The sequence below is a fragment of the Sebastes umbrosus genome, chromosome 8, assembly GCF_015220745.1.
Source record: "Sebastes umbrosus isolate fSebUmb1 chromosome 8, fSebUmb1.pri, whole genome shotgun sequence".
NCBI classification, from domain to species: Eukaryota; Metazoa; Chordata; class Actinopteri; order Perciformes; family Sebastidae; genus Sebastes; species Sebastes umbrosus.
This window is the reverse complement of record NC_051276.1, coordinates 2392399-2412421: the sequence shown is the minus strand read 5'-3', so window position 1 is coordinate 2412421 and position 20023 is coordinate 2392399. Positions and strand designations below refer to the sequence as shown.

Here is a 20023-nt window from a genome sequence, read left to right as displayed (position 1 = left end):
GTTAAACAGTGCGCGGGGGAGACCGCAGCTTTGATTTCCAGGGCCGGAGTCTCTGCTTTACTCTGCTCCTCTGCCTGCTTTCACTCACAGCTCGCTCCACCTCACGTGCATGAGCGCACACTCCACACTGCAGAAGAGTTAGTTTAGCTCTGAGAATATCTAGTGAATGTACAGTGGACGTTTGTGCAGAAATAACTGCTGCAGCTCCTCCAGACCAACAGAGGTTTCCCGTGTCTTGTGAAGTGACGGGGCTCCGCAGAGAGAAACGTTATCGTCTCTGACCAAAGCTCCGGTGTCTCCCCCGTTCCCTCCGGCCGCGGTCGGGAGGCTGAGGCAGGAAAAGCCAACACTAGGATCAGCATTGATTCATGGAGAGATCTTCGTCTGGTCAGCTAACATTACTGCCAAGCAGCTGAAATATAGAGTGATATTGTGCTTTTAGCTGACGTGTGTCGCCTCACTGTTTTGAGCGATGCTCGTTCATGTCTATGTAGAGCGAGCACAAGCGAGCAACAAGACGCTGACTTTCGTTGACTTAATGGCCACAGGTGTCGCTGATAACAAGCATTTCTGAAAGTTACAAATAGTCCCTTTAAGTATGAAAAATACAAATATTATAGTAAAAAAAATAGAGACATTTTTGCTGTCTGGTCAAAATGTTGTGAGGGGCTAAGGGATTTATTCATACATTGGGGGACTCACTGACTCAACAGCTTCCTTTCTATCAGATGCACCTCGGACATTAGGAGGGCTTTTATTTTTACAGGCCCAGCCGGAAGTGTAGGTTTTCATTCCGGTGGTTAGCTTCACACCAGGCTGTCTCTGTCTCTGTCTCCGCTGGTTTCCTGCTCCAGCACCAGAGACCATTGCTCTGCTAAACTGAACGGATTCCGCAGGAGGAGCAGCCAGCCGGTGTCCGGTGCTCCACCGACACACACACACACACACACACACACACAGAGGATGACACACGGAACACAAACTGTCTCCTTACCACTTCTACCGCCAGTCACCGGATAATAATCCTCTTCAACCAACAGAGTGACATTAGCTTCATAATATTATTATTCTATTATTAGTGAAGGCCGACACATCTCAGCATCAGCACCGGCTCGGACGGGATGCCAGGGACCGGGACAGACATCCCCCGATTATTTACATCCAGTCACAGGCGACCACCGGTAACGGGATGCTAAATTGGTACAATTGAATGACATACTGAAGCAGAAGAGGGAGACAAAATGGGATTCCTGCACCAACTCTCTCTCCTGCTGTGGAAGAACATCTCTCTGAAGAGGAGGGGACCGGTAAGACACAAAGACACAAAGACACATCTGTTCACATGACAGTCTGTGACATGTAGCTCTAAAAAGGACAGAGCAGCAGATGGGCGTCGGTTCAGCCCGCACCGCTGCTCCATCTCCTGAAGCCATCGTTCATTCTAGCAGCACCTGCTGTCTCTGTCTCTGTCTCTGTCTATGTTAGAATAACACCGCAGTGAGCTGTATATGGAGCATGATGATGATGATGATGAGGATGATGATGATGTCCACGCAGGTTTACTGGTGGAATGTTGTTGTGAAGCAGGATCCTGTCCTCTCTATGTGCTCATACTGTCAAACAGGTTGTTGTTCTTGGATCAACAACAGTTGTGTAATATCCCAGTCTGTGGTTATTAGTCTCAGTCTAGAAAAGGCCCATACAGATGAGCTCAGGGTGTGTTGTCATGAGGTAATCAAGTTGATCAAATCCATAAGATGTAAAAAGAAAAATGGCCTGCTGAGTGTTCTAATCACAGGATTACAATATAAGATAATTTGAAATCATCCATACTAACCTCCTGGAGACTGCATATGAATATCCCGTATCATAATATTTATGGGAATAGGAACATTATGTAACTTTTTGTTGTTGCCACTTTAGCTATGGCTTTAGGATTTATTATCAGATTGCATAATAATATATTGTTTTTAGAATGAATGATCATATGACAGCATCTTAAATGCTTATGGGGTACTCTCCTCCACTCATGCAGTATTGCACTTCCATAAAGCTGGGGGGGGGCTTGCAAAATACAGACACATCAAAAATGGTCAAAATGTAAGCAGTGGAAGCTCGGGGTGTAAGAAAATATCAAGTATGGCGATATTATGTTTTGTGATACTGTATTGATTCTCAAAAACATTATATTGATTTTTAATTTATAGTTAACATGAAAAGATTAACTCAGTCAATGCAAGTCAGTGCCTTCTTAAAGTAGTATGATGTTGTTGTTAACAGGGACTGCGATGACTGCAAATGCAGATCCCACTGTTCTGACTGCATAAAAAAAGCAAACTTTTCTTCCTCAGATTTTATGCATATGGTGGCTAAAATTTGATTAAAAAAATCGCAATATATCACCTTTATTACTGTATCGCAATGTATTGAATCGTAAACCCTGCATCATGATACGTATCGTATCGCCACATCTCGCCAATACACAGCCTTATAGTGGAAGCCTAGATAACTTGTAGTCCCTAACATGTGACAAACTCCAAAAACACTGGATCCTACATTCCCTTTTATGCAACTTGAAAGTACCTTTTCGTCAGAAAGTCCCTGTCTAGAATACGCCCATAACTTTTAAACTCCACACATTCAGTTTGACAAAAAAACAAGACTTGTTCAAAACCAAGTATTTGTCTGGACAGTGTATGGTCAGTTTGTGAATTTGTAGCAAAATTGATACACAAATAGTCATTTGTGATGTTTATAATGATAGTGTCCTCGCCAGGTCCGGCGAGGACACTAGGGGACGCGCTGCTCCACTCAACTGGCCGTGCCAGTGGTGACATACCCTATTGTAGAATGTATGGGATTTGGTCCCTGGTTTTCTGCTTGCCATTTCAAACAGGAAATCAAAATCTACTAATGAAAACATTTTAAATGAAAAATAGGCGATGCCACTGCTGAATATCGTTTAATTTTTTAACTAGATCGCCTAGTTTGACAGTTTGGTCCAAGTATGGTGAGCCGGACACGTCGCGCTGGACGGGCTCATTTGCATAACGTACTGTTACCTGCCTTTTCATTTTGAAAGAGCAACGGCCAACGAGGAAACTCCAACACTCAGCCGACCAATGCAACAACAACAAGCCGACCAACCGACCAATGCAACAACAACAAGCCAACCAGCCGACCAATGCAACAACAACAAGCCGACCAGCCGACCAATGCAACAACAAGCCGACCAATGCAACAACAACAAGCCGCCGGCCGACCAATACAACAACAACAAGCCGACCAGCCGACCAACGCAACAACAACAACAAGCCAACCAGCCGACCAATGCAACAACAACAAGCCGACCAGCCGACCAATGCAACAACAACAAGCCGCCGGCCGACCAATGCAACAACATCAAGCTGACCAATGCAACAACAACAAGCCAACCAGCCGACCAATGCAACAACAACAAGCCAACCAGCCGACCAATGCAACAACAACAAGCCGACCAGCCGACCAATGCAACAACAACAAGCCGACCAGCCGACCAATACAACAACAACAAGCCGACCGGCCGACCAATGCAACAACAACAAGCCGACTGGCCGACCAATGCATCAACAAGCCGACCAGCTGACCAATGCAACAACAACAAGCCGACCGGCCGACCAATGCATCAACAAGCCGACCAGCTGACCAATGCAACAACAACAAGCCGACCGGCTGCCTAATGTCAGTGTGTCAGTGTGTCCTCCACAATCTGCTCCAGGTTCAACTTCTCTACTTGTCCATTCTCAGAGCAGAATATAACCAGTCCACTCGCCTCTCTGTCCCAGTATAACCAGTCAACTCGCCTCTCTGTCCCAGTATAACCAGTCAACTCGGCCTCTCTGGTTCCACTGCACTCATCAAATTCAAAACGCTCTACCGTCACATCAGGGATTAACAGTCTCAAACAGCAGAAGGTCCTTACACATCTCACTGAAGGTAAAAGCTTCTCAGTGAATACAGAAGTCAAGTCATGTTAGCATTTAGCATGTTTGCCAAACCCAGCGTGCCCCTGCTGTTCAGGTCACAAACATCTCAGGGCCACAGACACACCTGCAGCTTCTTCTCTGCTGCAGCTTTTGATTTATCTCCTTCTGTTCCATTCTCACACAGTTTATCTGGACTATATCATGTGACTTGTTTTTACTCTGTAACGGATGAAACTTGAAATGTAGCGAAGTACAATACTTGTGATAAATAGTACTAAAAGGGACTCTGTGTAAGAATCAGAAATTGCTTGTTAACAGCTACACCTGTGGCCGTTAAGTCAACGAAAGTCAGCATCATGTTGCTCGCGTTTGTGCTCGCTCTACATAGACATGAACGAGCATCGCTCAAAACAGTGAGGAGACACACGTCAGCTAAAAGCACAATATCACTCTATATTTCAGCTGCTTGGCAGTAATGTTACGGTCTCCCCTGTGTCTTCTGGCCGCGGTCGTGAGGCTGAAGCAGGAAGAGTTGACACTGTTTTACAAGACGGGCTTCACTAGATAGAACTTCGCGGTTTTGGTGCTTCCGTGTAGTTTGTGTTGGAACAGCGTAGCCACACGCGAGCACGCATGGGACACCGACCCGATTTATACGTGTGAGAAGTTACAAACAATCCCTTTAAGTAAAAGTAAAATTACTGATTTTAAAAAAATACTAAAAAAGTACACATAAAGCAACTTTGTTACTGTAACAAGGGTAAATGTAATTCGTTACTTCCACCTCTGCATGATACCCACCCATGCCATTCAGCCCAAATTCTGCTGCCTGTTAGAATATCCAACATGCACAAGCATTGCATGACAGGATGTTGAGTTGGGATTCTCCTAGTTCTTAATTTGATGGTTTTTGCAGACTGATCTGATAGAGAAGATCAGTCTCCTCATGAACTTGAAATTGGCTCTTTCACAGTGTCTCATAGTTTATTAAACTGATTCTGTGCATAAGAGATGATGATTGAGATAATCAGTTCATTACTGTGATCCTTAGAAGGTGGAACAAGACAAATGTATTATCTCTGTATTTACCCTCTGTCTGAAACGCTCCGTTTTAGCGCATTTTGACGGAATTGCGACGAAATTGCAACAGAATTACGTTGCTAGGCAACAGCTTGGGTCCATGTGTACTTCCTGTCAACTGATGACATTCACATACACTGCAACCAGGAATAAACTGGGACACATTCAGAATGTTTACGTTTAAAATTGTGTCAAGGGTCTAAATATTGTATATTTAATTAATACTAACGGCTTGTTTCAAATGCACAATTTCTGAATATGGGCTGTGTGTATTTCTCCATATATTGAGCATTTTGATAGTTTAACAGTATTTATAAAGAACTTAAACCTGCTTTATAATATAAAAGACATGAATATCTCACTTTTCTATAATATGGGACCTTTAATCTAAAACACGCTGTTCAGACTCGTGCAGCGTTGAAAGCGATACTGAAATGTTTCAGGTCCGATCTGGTAAGATTGACGTTGTGACTTTTATGTAAAAGTGACCGGGGAGCTTATTCAGACATGAGAGCAACATGTTAAATTTCCATCAGATTGAAATGAAGGAGTGCATGTCTGAAAGGGGCTTAAGAGAGAGAGCCCAGCCACTCTGCAGCCACACAGAGTCACTTGCACTGGTGTTCCCAAATTATTTTTAACATTCACACATTCTTATTTTCACTCGCTTGTGCAGCAAAATGCTGCACTGTAGCGCTGGCTGTCGGCTTTGCAACAGTAGTAGGCTGAGGTAGACAAAACACATAAGTCTACAGTAAAGACAGGATTGGCGTTTGATTGGGTTTGTTTTAGCTGATACGGATCCATTAAAAAAGTACAGATCGACCCCGATACGGATCCAGGATTGGCTTGGGAGATCTCTAATGTAACAACTTGTAACGACACATCCTGTATACAGATGGATTGAATTGCAAAACTGTTAAGTAAGGTTATGTTCCAGGACTGGATTTCATGCGTTATTCAAAATGTCAATGTGGTTTTGTACTCTTTAGAACAGAACTGGGAAGTTGTGGTTTGACTTTAGGGCTCGGCAATAATTCAATATGATCATTTATCGTCTTTCAATGGAATCATATCGTGATGAAATCATATTTCGAGATATCATGATACAAAATTACGTTGTCTAAATTGATAACGAGCACAAACTAACTCAAATTTCTATATCATCTAATATTATTTGAAGATTGTGGTTTTGTTTCCACATCACAGTTAACATTAACACTCACTTCAATGTGATTAACATACTGGACTCCAACTGGCAACCTTCCAGTCACACAGCAGTTCGTAAAATAGTCATGTAATGTATTTATTCCTGTACATAGATGCAAATTTCACATTTGTATATGTGGCAAACGCCCATAGGGAGGAGGTTGGGGTGGATGACGGGTCCAAAAACACAGGACTTTTTCCCAGGAGACCAGTGTTCATGTCCTGTGTGAAACCAGAAGTCAAAGTTGAGTTATTTCTCACGGAACTTCCGTACTTACAGCATTTCAGGAGTTATTTTAACCCAAACCACAATCTTTTCCTAAACCTAACTAAGTAGTTTTCTTGCCTAACCAAGTCAATCTTTTTCAAAACTTAAGTCATTTGTTTCCTTAGCCTAACCAAGTCGATCGATTCCTAAACCTAACTAAGTAGGCTTATTTTGAAAAGACTGGAGGAGAAATTGACACGCGCGTCACGTGTTGCTGGACATTCGTAGCAAAACGCGCAAATAATACAAAGTCGGGCTGAGCGTCAAGAGAATTTTTTTTTTAAATTTGTGTCAATGTACACGAATCAAGCAGATTAAATTTCACGACTATTTCACGAACTGCCGTGAGACTGTGTTGTCCAGTCACGAGGTTCTCCATTACCCAGAATACAATAGTACAGCTCAGGACAGGGTTCTCTCTGCATAATAATGGTGGAGATTTATTTGTAAAGGTTAACATGGAACCAAAATGTTGGTTAAAATAAATAGTGAATAGTGTTTTCCAACAGTAGTGTGCAGGATTGTTTTCATTCATTCAGCTTTATTGTTCCACTCCTGCCTGCCTATACCCAAGAACTCTGCTTCAGTACTTTTCATTTGTCAAGTATTTAATTAACACATGGGTATACGAAAATAGACTTTACCATTTCATATAGACTATTTATTTAGTGAATTACCAGAAAACATGTTGTATTGTGATATATAGTTATCGAGATATGAAATTATCTTTATCGGGATTGTAGATTTGGGCCATATGGCAGAGCCCTATTTGGCTCCAGCTCTCTGTATTCATTTTTGTGTAAATTGTCTGGAGGTGATTTGAGTGGTTGACAGTGTTTTCACTGTGATGGTTTGGTCAGTCCTCATCCCAACAACCAAGTCCCCCCTCTGTTAATGGAAAACAACCCAGAAATCCTAAAACCCATCTACATGGTCTGTGTGCATATAGCCTCATCACTCTCATACGACATCACCTTCAAACTGACTGTGTCAGTTGGTTATTCAGGAAAGAAACAGGCAGGCAAAGATGCTGCGAGACGTTCAAATGGCGTTCTCCAGATGTTTTGGTATAATCTAATGTGGTGACCTCCGCAGCCACGCCATCTGAGTATGCATATGGTGATGCCTTTAATCCTTACAGGGTCTATTATGAGCCATCAGAAATCCGAATGGCTGTCAGCTGGTTGATTTTAGTGATGTCTGTGCTGTTTTTAAAGCCTGAGGCTGGATCTGTCCTCAGGCAGCCGGATTTTTATCATCGCCTAATGCCTTTGCTGGTGTCCTGATAGAGGAGTTGGTGTGGGTAGGGTTTGTGCTTCTGTGCATGTGGGGTGGGGGTGGGGTGCAGCTATTTTTAGCCCATCTACCTTCAGACAACAAACTCTGAGGAGGCAGGAGAGATGCATTGGGGAGCCTCTGTAATAATAATAGTAACAGCTAGGAATGTAACGGTTTCACGATAAACTAGTGATGCACCGATACCACTTTTTTTCAGACCGAGTACAAGTACAAGTACTAGTACTAGTTTTCACCACATTTCAACAATACTGATAACCGTGATCATTTTGGTCACCATTATCATGATGTAGAATTTGCATACCGTTTTATCTCTAGTAACAGTTGCGTCATTTCTGTCTACAGATTTATAATCACCCTGGTTTGGCCTACATAAGATTGATGATTAGAGAAGGACTGTCTAGTCAGCACTTAAGCTGAGATAGCAGCAATCCCATAATACTATACTAAAATAGTTACAGTTTGCTTTGACTAAGATGAAACTAAAATGCTGATTTCTAGTAATCTAAAGCTTGACTACAAAAACATGATGAGGTTGACTAATAATGATAAAAACTAACAAGGACATTTGACACAAGACTAAAGTCTAATAAAAAAAAAAAAAATCTTACAAAATGAAGACTAGTTGACATACACAGCTCCCTTTTCAATAAGGAACTGCTAAAATGTACGAGACATTGTTGTTTTAACTCCTGTTTACATTCTGATGTATCAGAGAAAATCCCTGCACTCGCCTACTGACACACATGTCACCATGGTTACCAAATGTTAGAGACTAGCTGCTGAACATGGTGGAGCATTTGGCAGCTAAAAGACAATAAAAATAGAAACAAACTAGAGTTAAAAGAGAGTGAATGTTGGACGGACATTCATCGGGTGGACACAAACACAACTCCAAAATGAATGCTAATGTTCCTAATACATCCAATGCCCTTGCTTATCTTGATATCAATCTCTACCACTTCCTCCACAGGATTAAACTGCTTCCCTACCAGCAGTAGAGAGTAGTTTTATGTACTGGTTTTAGAACGGCTTTGGTTACATTCGGTGTCATTGCAATGTACTAGTAATGGACATGTAGTGTGATAGTGTCAAACAATTTATATACATTTAAATATGATCCGTATTATCTGGGGGTGTGCACGGCTTCTCCATAAATTATGTCATTGATCCGTTAACCGTTGTACAGTATGTAGTGCAACGCAGATACTGTTCCTACATAAGGGGCCACAAACAAAACACTGTGTTAATGCATTTCTGTGTACCGTAATCTGTAGTCCTTTTAAGGTGAAAAAGATAAAAGGCACATTGTGCCAGTTCCAAATATGCCTGTAGTGGGGGCAGGCGTGTGGCAGACTTTGCAGGAAATGGTTTTCTAGTCCGTGTCCGACTTTTCTTATAAACTCTTCTTGTTTTGTTTTGGTTTAGTTTGGCTGAGTCTGAGACGTGTCTGCATGTTGTGCCCTCTCTAGACAGCTGTTCGCTCCAGCCTCGCACCCACGTGCAAGGACCAGAACATAAAGCGTTGTCCAAATGAAGTCAATATTTCACGTAATGCAGTTCAGATGCTTGTTTTGCGACATTATGATAGAAACGTTATAGAAATGTTTCTGATTGCCGATATACACTTACCGGCCATTTTATTAGGTACACCTTGCTAGTACCGGGTGGTCTTCTGCTGCTGTAGCCCATCTGCTTCAAGGTTGGACGTGTTCAGAGATGGTATTCTGCATACCTTGGTTGTAACGAGTGGTTATTTGAGTTACTGTTGCCTTTCTATCATCTCCAACCACTCTGCCCATTCTCCTCTGACCCAGACATCAACAAGGCATTTCCGTCCACACAACTGCTGCTCACTGGATATTTTCTCTTGTTCGGACCATTCTCTGTAAACCCTAGAGATGGTTGTGCGTGAATATCCCAGCAGATCAGCAGTTTTTGAAATACTCAGACCAGCCCGTCTGGCACCAACAACCATGCCATGTTCAAAGTCACTTAAATCCCCTTTCTTCCCCATTCTGATGCTCGGTTTGAACTTCAGCAAGTCGTCTTCACCACGTCTAGAAGCCTAAATGCATTGAGTTGCTGCCATGTGATTGGCTGATTAGCTATTTGTGTTAACAAGCAATTGAACAGGTGTTCCTAATAAAGTGGCCGGTGAGTGTATATATATATCATATCGACCAGCCCTACAGTGTAAAAATACTAAAATAATTTGAAAAGTACAAAGGTATTAGTATCTAAATATACTTTAAGTAGCAAAAGCAAAAGGTACCCATTATGCAGAATAGCCATTCAGAATAATATGTAATATAATTATTGGATTATATAATTATTGCAATTAATTTATGTGTAAGCATCACTTTAATGCTGGTAGTAGGGATGCTCATTTTGAAAAAATGTCTGAACAGATAACCGACCCTCGTTAACCGATTATTAATTGTTAACCGACAAGATTTGTGCCTCGCATGCAGCGGTGTACCAGCTGCAGAAGCACAACAGATATTGGTTGACGGGAGTCTCCAGTTCACCGTCCGGGAGCGTTAACTTAGCAGCTACGATGCTGCGTGTAGTGTCGCAGACATGCAGCCACTTTCCCAGAAAAAGTCTCCACCGCACATTTAGTTTAGTTTAGCAGGTTGTCAGCTGTGTCTGCCCGGCGGAACGATACTCTGTCTGCCCGGCAAAACTTTAGTGAGTGTCCAACAAACAGTGTGTGTATTTGTGCTACGTTAGCAGCTCTAGTATTGCCGGTCCAGTTGCAGTCTGTACTAAAATCGCTCAATCAGTTATTTCTTCAAAGTCTTTGTGATAAATAAACCCATAATGCTCAGTAAAGTGCACCATGACTTGCTCTCAGTGACATAATTTAATTTTCCCCCACATGTAGCGCTGATGATGCAGGCTGACATCACCAAATCTGTCAAGTGAATGAGTTACTTGTCATTTCATATGACTTCATGTTTACAGCTCTTGGGTTGTTTGTAAAAGGTCAGTGTGAACATGAACCAGACCAGAGCTAAAAGGCAACAATGGATAATTTTTTTTTCCAGACCAAATGAACCAGCTACAGATGTGAAAGATAACTCACTGAGTATAGATAAGTGAAAACCTCAGAGTTAATGATAATACTCTGTGGGTTCGTCACTACGACTGATACTGTACCTTTCACATTACACATACACTCATTTGATCCATTATTAAAGGGACTGTTTGTAACTTCTTGCAAGTATAAATCATTGTGGGTCGGTGTCCCATGCGCGCTCGCGTGTGGCTACACTTTTCAGAAATGACTCCAACACAAACTACACGGAAGCACCGAAACCTCTTGGTTGTATCTAGTGAAGCCCGTCTGTTAAACAGTGTTGGCCGCAGTCGGAGGATGCGGGGGAGACCGTAGCTTTGGTCTCCAGGACCGGAGTCTCTGCTGTACTCTACTCCTCTGCCTGCTTGCCTTCAATCACACACCGTGCTCGTTCTCACTCCTCCAGTTCTCACGTGCATGCGCGGACACTACACACTGCAGAAGAGTTAGTTTAGCTCTGAGAATATCTAGTGAATGTACAGTGGACGTTTGTGCAGAAATAACTGCTGCAGCTCCTCCAGACCAACAGAGGTTTCCCGTGTCTTGTGAAGTGACGGGGCTCCGCAGAGAGAAACGTTATCGTCTCTGACCAAAACTCCGGTGTCTCCCCTGTTCCCTCCGGCCGCGGTCGGGAGGCTGAGGCAGGAAAAGCCAACACTAGGATCAGCATTGATTCATGGAGAGACCTTCGTCTGGTCAGCTAACATTACTGCCAAGCAGCTGAAATATAGAGTGATATTGTGCTTTTAGTTGACGTGTGTCTCCTCACTGTTTTGAGCGATGCTCGTTCATGTCTATGTAGAGCGAGCACAAGCGCGAGCAACAAGACGCTGACTTTAGTTGACTTAACGGCCACACGTGTCGCTGTTAACAAGACATTTCTGATTCTTACAAATAGTCCCTTTTAATATAAAATATGCATTAGTGCAGCTTTCAGAAAAGTAAAGTATTTTACTGGTAAAGAAGTGATCTAAGCACAACTTCATGCTGGAATATAGTAACACATTTCTGTTGATTAGATGCCAAATAAGGAAAATGAATCAGAACGCAAAACAAATATGGCATACAGTAGACCAAACACACTGTTCAGCTGCACAGAGGAGGTAGTCTCCTGCAGCAGCAGCTCGCAGTGTGTTTGGCCTAGATCTAGTCTGTCTTTGAATGGTAGTCTTACAGTGGGCCAGGCAAAACCCAATGGCTGGGTATCTATGCAAAGAGCCAGGGAGACCGAGAGGGAGAGAGAGATAGAGGGGATGAAGGATGAAGCTGCTGACTGATAAGGCAGAGTGCAAATCTGTAGCAGAAGGTTAGCTGACAGGTAAATGAATAGTTGTGTTAAGTCTAATAGACTAGCAGCTGGTTCACTGAGACCTGGCACTGGAGACAGGAGAGGTTATCTATAAATCCTTTGAGGTAACTGTGCTGCAGCTCTTCCTCTGGAGGGCCCTTAGATGCAGTGTTTAACCTTTATTCATTATGGTTCTGGAATTTCCGGATTCTGTTTGGAAAGAGTAAATCTATAGAAAGATTTGTTTCATTTAAATACATCCTATACGGTGCTTATTCACATGTTGGCGTGTGTGTCAACCGGTATCAGCAGTCTCTTGCAACTTATTCTTATTTATTTATTTATTTATTTATTATTTCTTTAAGCCTGGTATGCTGTGTAATCAGTTGTGTTTTTTTTACTATGTTATCATACTTGTGCTATGTATCTCTGATAGTAGGCATAATACTCCAATAATATTTCAATAATATTCCAACTGGAACATTCTAGGGTTAAGGTGGTGTGTTTGTATATATAGTGTTAATAGTTGAAGTGCTATCCTGTGTTATTTGTAGTGTCGCTCTATAATATATTATAGGATGCCTATAGGCTGGAATCAACAGCAGCCAGACAGACAGGCAGGTACACATGCAGAGCTCAGGTGTGTGAGCAATTCATTCATTGTATATTATCATATATTATCACCTTATGAAGATGATATGACGACCTGAACTCCTCAAACATTGAGGCTAAGTGTCCTGTTCACTCAGACATTGTATTTAGACACTGTAGTTTAATGATGCACCTGTTGCTGAGCAAAGCACTTAAAGCCATGGTAGCAGCAGCAATCAAGACATAATACAAGCTGCAATTACTGATTTTTTTAGCCTCTTGGTGTTAGCAGAACAAGCGGAAAACCTATATAATGTATTTTGTCATATTTACACATCCAGCAGGCACAGGGCAACAGTTGGAGTAATGTGAGTCCAATGTTCACTCTCCTTTCAGCCCTGGTTTGGTCTCCACCAATTCCTGAGAAAAAAGATCTGTCTCTTTAGCTGCTAAATGCTCCACTATGTTCACCTGCTAGTCTCTATTGTGTCTTTGGGGCTGAGCAGGTTGTGTAAATTAGCTTTATCAGAGCTTTTTACTCTGAAAACAGCTAAAGACAACGTTGATGAGAGCAGAGTTTGTATGCAGTAAAATCAAAACAGTGAGATAAAAGTGTAGAGCTGAAGGGAGCCGCAGAATTGGTGATAATTCTAATGAGTGAGTTCATCACTATAACGTGGGCTTCAGAATAAAGTAGTGCTTTCGGCGTTTATTTTTCTTAGCAACGCTGTCTTTGAACGGTCTGAATGAGACAGCAGAGGATGAGAGAAAGGTGATCAGAGAGGGGAGAGGACGGGAAACGGGGAGACAGACAGCTGCAGCTGGAGTCAGTGCCCATTGGACGGTTCTCTCTTCAATGTCACCAGCCAGTGCTGCAGTACTGTTCTCCATTTTAGCAGCAGTTTAAGAACATGGACTGTTTTGTCCTTGGCCTTAACATTATGATACTCATTTTTACATCAAGGAGCAATACAATAGTGGGCTCTCTTTTGTCTTCTTCTGTCCTGTGGTTTCCTCAGTCTCCGTCTTTCATTGTCTCTACCGTTGGATCTGTGCAACTAAGCCGAGCTAACCAACCTCGTGATGTCACAGGCTACTGCAACATGCATGGCTCTCTTGCCGCTCATTTTCTCACACACTCGCTGCCACTCTCGCTCTCTCTTGCTTCACCGCTCACTTTCCACGTGCACACCAAGCCCCCAGGAAGAGCGCCAGTCGTTGATCACAATTTTCGTAGTGGTCAAACGGCAGAATTACAACTTCTGTGTCCGTCACGTGATGCCATTGGGCCCAAAAATACTTTTTCCCATAGACTTACATTGGGAGAGAGATGTCTGTAACTCAGCGGATAATTTTTTTTGAGGTACGTGGGCCGCGGCACGACGAGGGTCTTTTGGCACAGAGAAGTACTCGTATCGGTACTCGGTATCGACGAGTACCCAAATGTAAGTACTTGTACTCGGTCTGAAAAGAAGTGGTATCGGTGCATCCCTAGTGTTTTACGATGCTCTGCAGCTAGAACAGCTGGGGGGGGCTGACGATAGCCAGTTGAAAAATTGGACATATCGCCCAGCACGAGTAATACGGTAGTACAAATAAAGTCCTAGCAATACCCATCCCTATACTTAACAGGAGATATATTTGCTGATATTGCAAACTAAAATGAGCTAATAGCAGCCATGCAGATGTACCTGTTATGCTCCTCTTTCCATTTGAGATTTATTATTTTAATCAAGATACTTGAAGTTCTCTTTTCACTGTATGTCTTATTTTGGAGGAGACATAATATTCCCTCTTCATTTTCCTCCAGTCTACTCTATGTTGTTTTCTTCTGTTTGGCAGGTGAACAAACACCATATTGATTTAACCCAACACAAGCTGTCGCTGAGTGAGGCCCTCTCCCCTTTTCTCACTCATCCCTGGTTTCTCTTTCTCTCTATCTCATCTGTAGATGTAATCTAAGACTCTCTTCTCTTGTGCATTTCCCAGGAGGAAAGAAGGAACTCTCAATAATTCATAGGCTGTCTGAGCCTCTTTTTCCAGCACCAACACTGCTGCTGCTGCTGCCTGTCTGCCATAGCTAAAGCTTACTGGCACAAACTGGCAGTCAAGGGTACAGAACTTTATGCCAGCAGTGCTCTACCAAAATGGCCTATAATCAATAGCACATTTTGCTGTGTGTATAGCCTACATGGTGACTTTGAGCTGAATTCATCTTTCTTATTGCACTTCCAGAAAGAATCAAACAGAGAGAGCTGTATTATCATGTCTTAGTGAGATTGAGATTTGAGCTTCTGTTGACAGTAATCTAGCCTTACTAATCTTTTCTTTCTTTTCTTTGTAATCAACTTTTGTATTCATATTTAAAGGAACCGTATGAAACCTTTAACACGTATAAACATGTTTTAATCCTTTTTTATTGCCAATGTGTGAACAGGTTGTAACCTAACCTAAAAAAAAGAGACCTTCCGCCACTTTCTGGGTTTCCTCTACCAGCCTGTAGACTGCTTTTAATGTCAATGTTTTTTCCGGGAAAATCCAACAGATGTGACGTCATGCGTGCTCGCGAGTGTGCAACCATAGCTAAAAGGCGCCAGGGGTCTGTGGTGATGTCTGCAACCCACCCGACCCGTTTTGAAACACGGACCAGGGAGTCTAACGCGCGCGCGAGTCAGAGGGTGCAAGCAAAACCCTGTGGCGCAATGAAAGTGAGGGCCGGCGCGCGCCGGCTGAGGTGGGATCCTGGCCCAGCGGGGTCGGGCGCACCACCAGCCCGTCTCGCCCGCACCGTCGGGGAGGTGGAGCGTGAGGACCCAAAAGATGGTGACTAAAGGTTAACGTTGCGCTGCTGTAAAGTGGTATCGGTGCCGTTGTATCCGAGCCGTTTTGCGAGTACGAGTACACGAGCACAGTATCGGACCCGATACAGGTATTGGTATCGGTGCATCCCTATAAAACACACTTGATTCAAACTTGACGGAAACAAAATAAAACTCACCGAAAACGCATGGTTAGTCTTTCCAGCAATCACCAACTCTGGTTTGGTTGAAATAAACCCTTAATTCATCGATTTAGATATGAAAGTATGTCGGCTCTGCACGTTGTTTTACCCCGCTGTATCTCTGGCCCTGAGTGACCACTTGTGATCGGATCTCACTTCTCCGCTATATGCAAATAAACACGTAGTAAACACATGGGAATACAGCAGACGTTGCCACGTAAGATTACAGGAATATCTGTAGTAATATCCTACATATTGGTGACTTTGGGTACATTTTATTAACATAAAAAAGAGGGCTGTCAAAGTTAATGCAAAAATAAAGCATTAACGCAACTTGTGAGTTTTTAGGTTGTAGCGGGCTCGGTTTTAAATCAAGAGTTACTGGCAATATATGAAACTAGAGGAACTAAGAGGAACTGGTACCAATGGAACTAAGGAATTTGTACCAACCATGTCGTGCTAGCTTGTTGGGAAGAAGGCTAAAATAACGCTCCAAACTTACGCTAAATTTTGGCGAGGAAATACCGTCATGGCCATTTTTTTATAGGGGTCCCTTGACCTCTGACTTCCAGATACAGATCCAGACACACGGGCATACTAAATAAATAAAGTGATTTGTTAACCAAAAACTATGTAAAAAGTCAAAAGTGTGTAAAAGAACCAAAACCATGTAACAAAGGTAAAATGTGCATGGAGGTCTGCCAGACGCAGACTGCTGCTTGCTCTGGCTTACAGTATATGCAGGGAGCACACCGGGCCCAGGTGTGTCCCACGCTGCTGATTAGCCTCATCATGTCTGCAGCCCTGATGAGAGAAAGCAAACACAGTACAAGATCCACAGAGGGGCCGTCACAGTACCCCCGAGTCTCCCCTTTACAGACATGCCCACTTTATGATAATCACATGCAGTTTGGGGCAAGTCATAGTCAAGGTGGGTGTCCACCAAAAAGATCACGATTATTTAACAAGATTACTGTTATTACTATAGTGTAAACATTAATATGTGAAAAACAAATGTGAATCTACAGTCAGTTACAGTAACAAATCACTCAAACTGAAGTGCACACTCACTATGGCTCTACCACTCTAAAGCGTCGTTGTAAACATGTTAACCACTCCTGCTTCAGCTTCCAGACCGTGGTCGGGAAGGACAGGGGAGACTTTGTTTGGCCTCCAGGGCCAACGCTGATGCTCACTTCGGGGCTAACCCCCTTCACTTTACCAATCATTTGGCAAGTAGGACACAGGAACTTGACTTGGGCTTTGAGGAGCTGCAGCATTTACACTTGCATTTAAACCTGGCCTTGGCCATTTTCACACAATAGTACTGCACGTGAAGCCCACCGGGTGTTTCTGACCATCTGGTTGGTTAGATTGTGTATATTAAAAAAAAAAAATTATCGCAGCTTTTCGTTTTGAAAATTGTGTTCTATTACATCAGGATGTCGTCCTGAATTTGATTAATTGTTTAACTCTATTACATAAAATCCTATCCTTCATCTGTTTTTTTTTCTGCGAGACCAAATGATGTGTGTGCTTGGATGGATGTAGATTAAACAGACAAAAGAGGAGCCAGCCAGAAGATGATAACACGTGTAGTGAGTTGGTAGAGTGTGTACGTCACATGTCATCTTTGACAGGGAAAGTGAGGAGACAGTGTGTATTCTGTGTGTGTGTGTACTAAGAGAGGACAGGCAGCAACAAAACCTGTTTTGTAGGTCTTTGGTTTGGATTGTTACGACTCAAATCAGATCATCCCAATTTATCCCACTAAACTCACAACATGACATTGCTCTTTGATTTTTTGATAGTTTTATTGGACTCCTGTTAATCCATCCAACAGACTGAGTGTCCTTTAGTTCCATTACTCTGGTACAAATTCATACTAATCCCGTCTAAACTCTTAAGCTAAATGAAATTGTGCAGTGGTGGTTATAATTTGGGGCTTCACGATAAATCAGCGCTGTTGTTTTAGGTGAAGTGCCCCTTTAAGACTGAAGTGTGATTAGGGGGGGGGGGAGAGGCAGCCAGACTGAAGATGATGCATCCAAGGAAGAAATGATTCCTCCCATCAAGGGGAGAGGAGGGAGAGGAGTGAAAGGCTTTTAGTTGGGATTCAGACTTTACTGCTACATGGATTACAACAGGTTGTTGTGGAACGATGGTGTGTGATGATGACTGATCTGAAGAGTGAAAGGGTAATGGCTGTTAGGCAGTGTTCATTGTGTGTCAGCTTTATTTACATTTAATCTGGTGATCAAAAGTTAGTTTCAGTCATATTTATTCAACCTCATCCTTTGTTTTTAGTCTAGTTTTAGTAGACAAAAACGCTTGGCATTTTAGTCATCAAAGATTAGTTGACACAAATGTTCTGAAGACTTCAGTCTAGTTTTAGTCTTTCTCAAAAATGAGCCTTTTAATCAAATTGGGTACTGAAAAATGTAGTAAATAAATGAGAAAGAAGAAGAAACCTTTATTTGTCATATAATTTACATACAGGTACATATACATGAAGTTTGACCTCTGCATTTAACCCATCCTAAACATTTTAGGAGCAGTGGGCTGCTGTAAGTACCCAGGAAGCAATTGGGGTTTAGTGTCTTGCTCAAGGACACCTTGACTCATGCAGTCTGTAGGAGCCGGGGATCACTTTTAAGCTGTATGAATTCTCAGGCCATGTATAAAAAAGTCAACTTTCTTTCCTTTTGAATAATGAACATGGACATCTTCTGTTTGCTAACATGTTAGCATGGCATTCTCTGTCTTCTCATCACTTAACAGAAACGTTGACTAATAGGACAATTCACCTAAAACGTGCTGTATTCCTTTAACTGGCAGGAAAGCCTTGTCTTTGTCCTGTATCAGTAGCAGTAATACGGACATGAGGACACCAGCCCCTGTATTGACACAGCCAATCTCCCTATGGTCTGTACCTGTCTGCTGAGTGCTCAGTCTCTGGTATTGTGTGTGCACTGTAAAAAAAAAAAAGCTAGCAGAACTCAAAATTGTAAGGTAACAAACTTCAGCAGAATTTTAAGTTGGGCAATTAAACATAACATTTTAAGTTTTGCTTTTGAGTTTGCTCAACTTTCAATTCTCATTTCTGTTAACTCAACTCAAGTTGCAGTAACTTATAATTTCATATTGTAACAACTTTGAATCCTTATTTCCGTCAACTCAACTCAAGTTGCAGAAACTTATAATTTCATATTGTAACAACTTTGAATCCTTATTTCCGTCAACTCAACTCAAGTTGCAGTAACTTATAATTTCATATTGTAACAACTTTGAATCCTTACTTCTGTTAACTCAACTCAAGTTGCAGTAACTTATAATTTCATATTGTAACAACTTTGAATCCTTACTTCTGTTAACTCAACTCAAGTTGCAGTAACTTAAACCTGTACATAGTACCCACTTAATTTCAGTTGAGTTAATTTAGTGGAATAGGTTAGAGTAACTTCAAATTGTGCACTGCAACAGTTAAGGTAAGTCAAATATATAAATTAGGACCAATAACTACCCATCAAATGTATAAATAATTACAGATGCAACATCTACCTTCAAAACTTCTTTTTTTAATCATTAAAACACAGCCTATCCAATCCTTTAGAACAAGGCCAAGTAACTGCTGAGACCCACAACTGTCCCAGTCTTAGCACTTAAATAACATGAAGCACTTAAGTTGTGTTTTAACATTATATACTAGTATGAATCACATATTGAACACCATAATACAATGAGGTAGCAGTTGTGAGCTTAGCAAGATAAAGTTAAAAGGGAAAAGTCAGCACTTCGACAGTGAGACTACTAAAAACAGTACACTCGTCTACGTAAGGGATAATGTACAGCGAGCCGGTCATTGTTGTGAAAGGAACGTTGAGCGGCATCGCACTGAAGGGGATTCTTTCACAACAATGACCCACTAGCTGTACATTATCCCGCTTATTACAGTTACTTACTGAAGAAATCAATAATTTGACACAAAACGGACTGTCAGAGTCTAACATCAGAGCTGCGCCCATAGCAACGGTCTGCTATAAAGAAATAACAGACCGCAGAACGCCGTGATTGACCAATCAGAATCGAGTATTCAACAACGCCGTGTAATAAACCATGATAAAATACAAAACATAAGAAGATTCAGAGTTACCACAAGAAGTAGCTCATGGGTTGAAATGGAACTCCAAACAGAACAATTGTGATCCAGAACTGTCAATCTAATAAAACTGTTTAACAA

General features: G+C 42.1%; 1 protein-coding gene across 1 annotated transcript in view; it reads left to right on the top strand.

Moving 5' to 3' along the window:
- The first annotated feature begins 840 nt into the window (after positions 1–840).
- Positions 841–20023, top strand: part of abca2 (ATP-binding cassette, sub-family A (ABC1), member 2) — a 124024-nt gene continuing 104841 nt past the window's right edge. Inside the window, 1 exon segment of the mRNA XM_037777355.1 lies at positions 841–1307. Within this exon segment, the coding sequence (XP_037633283.1) occupies positions 1242–1307 (66 nt within the window). The 5' untranslated portion in view covers positions 841–1241.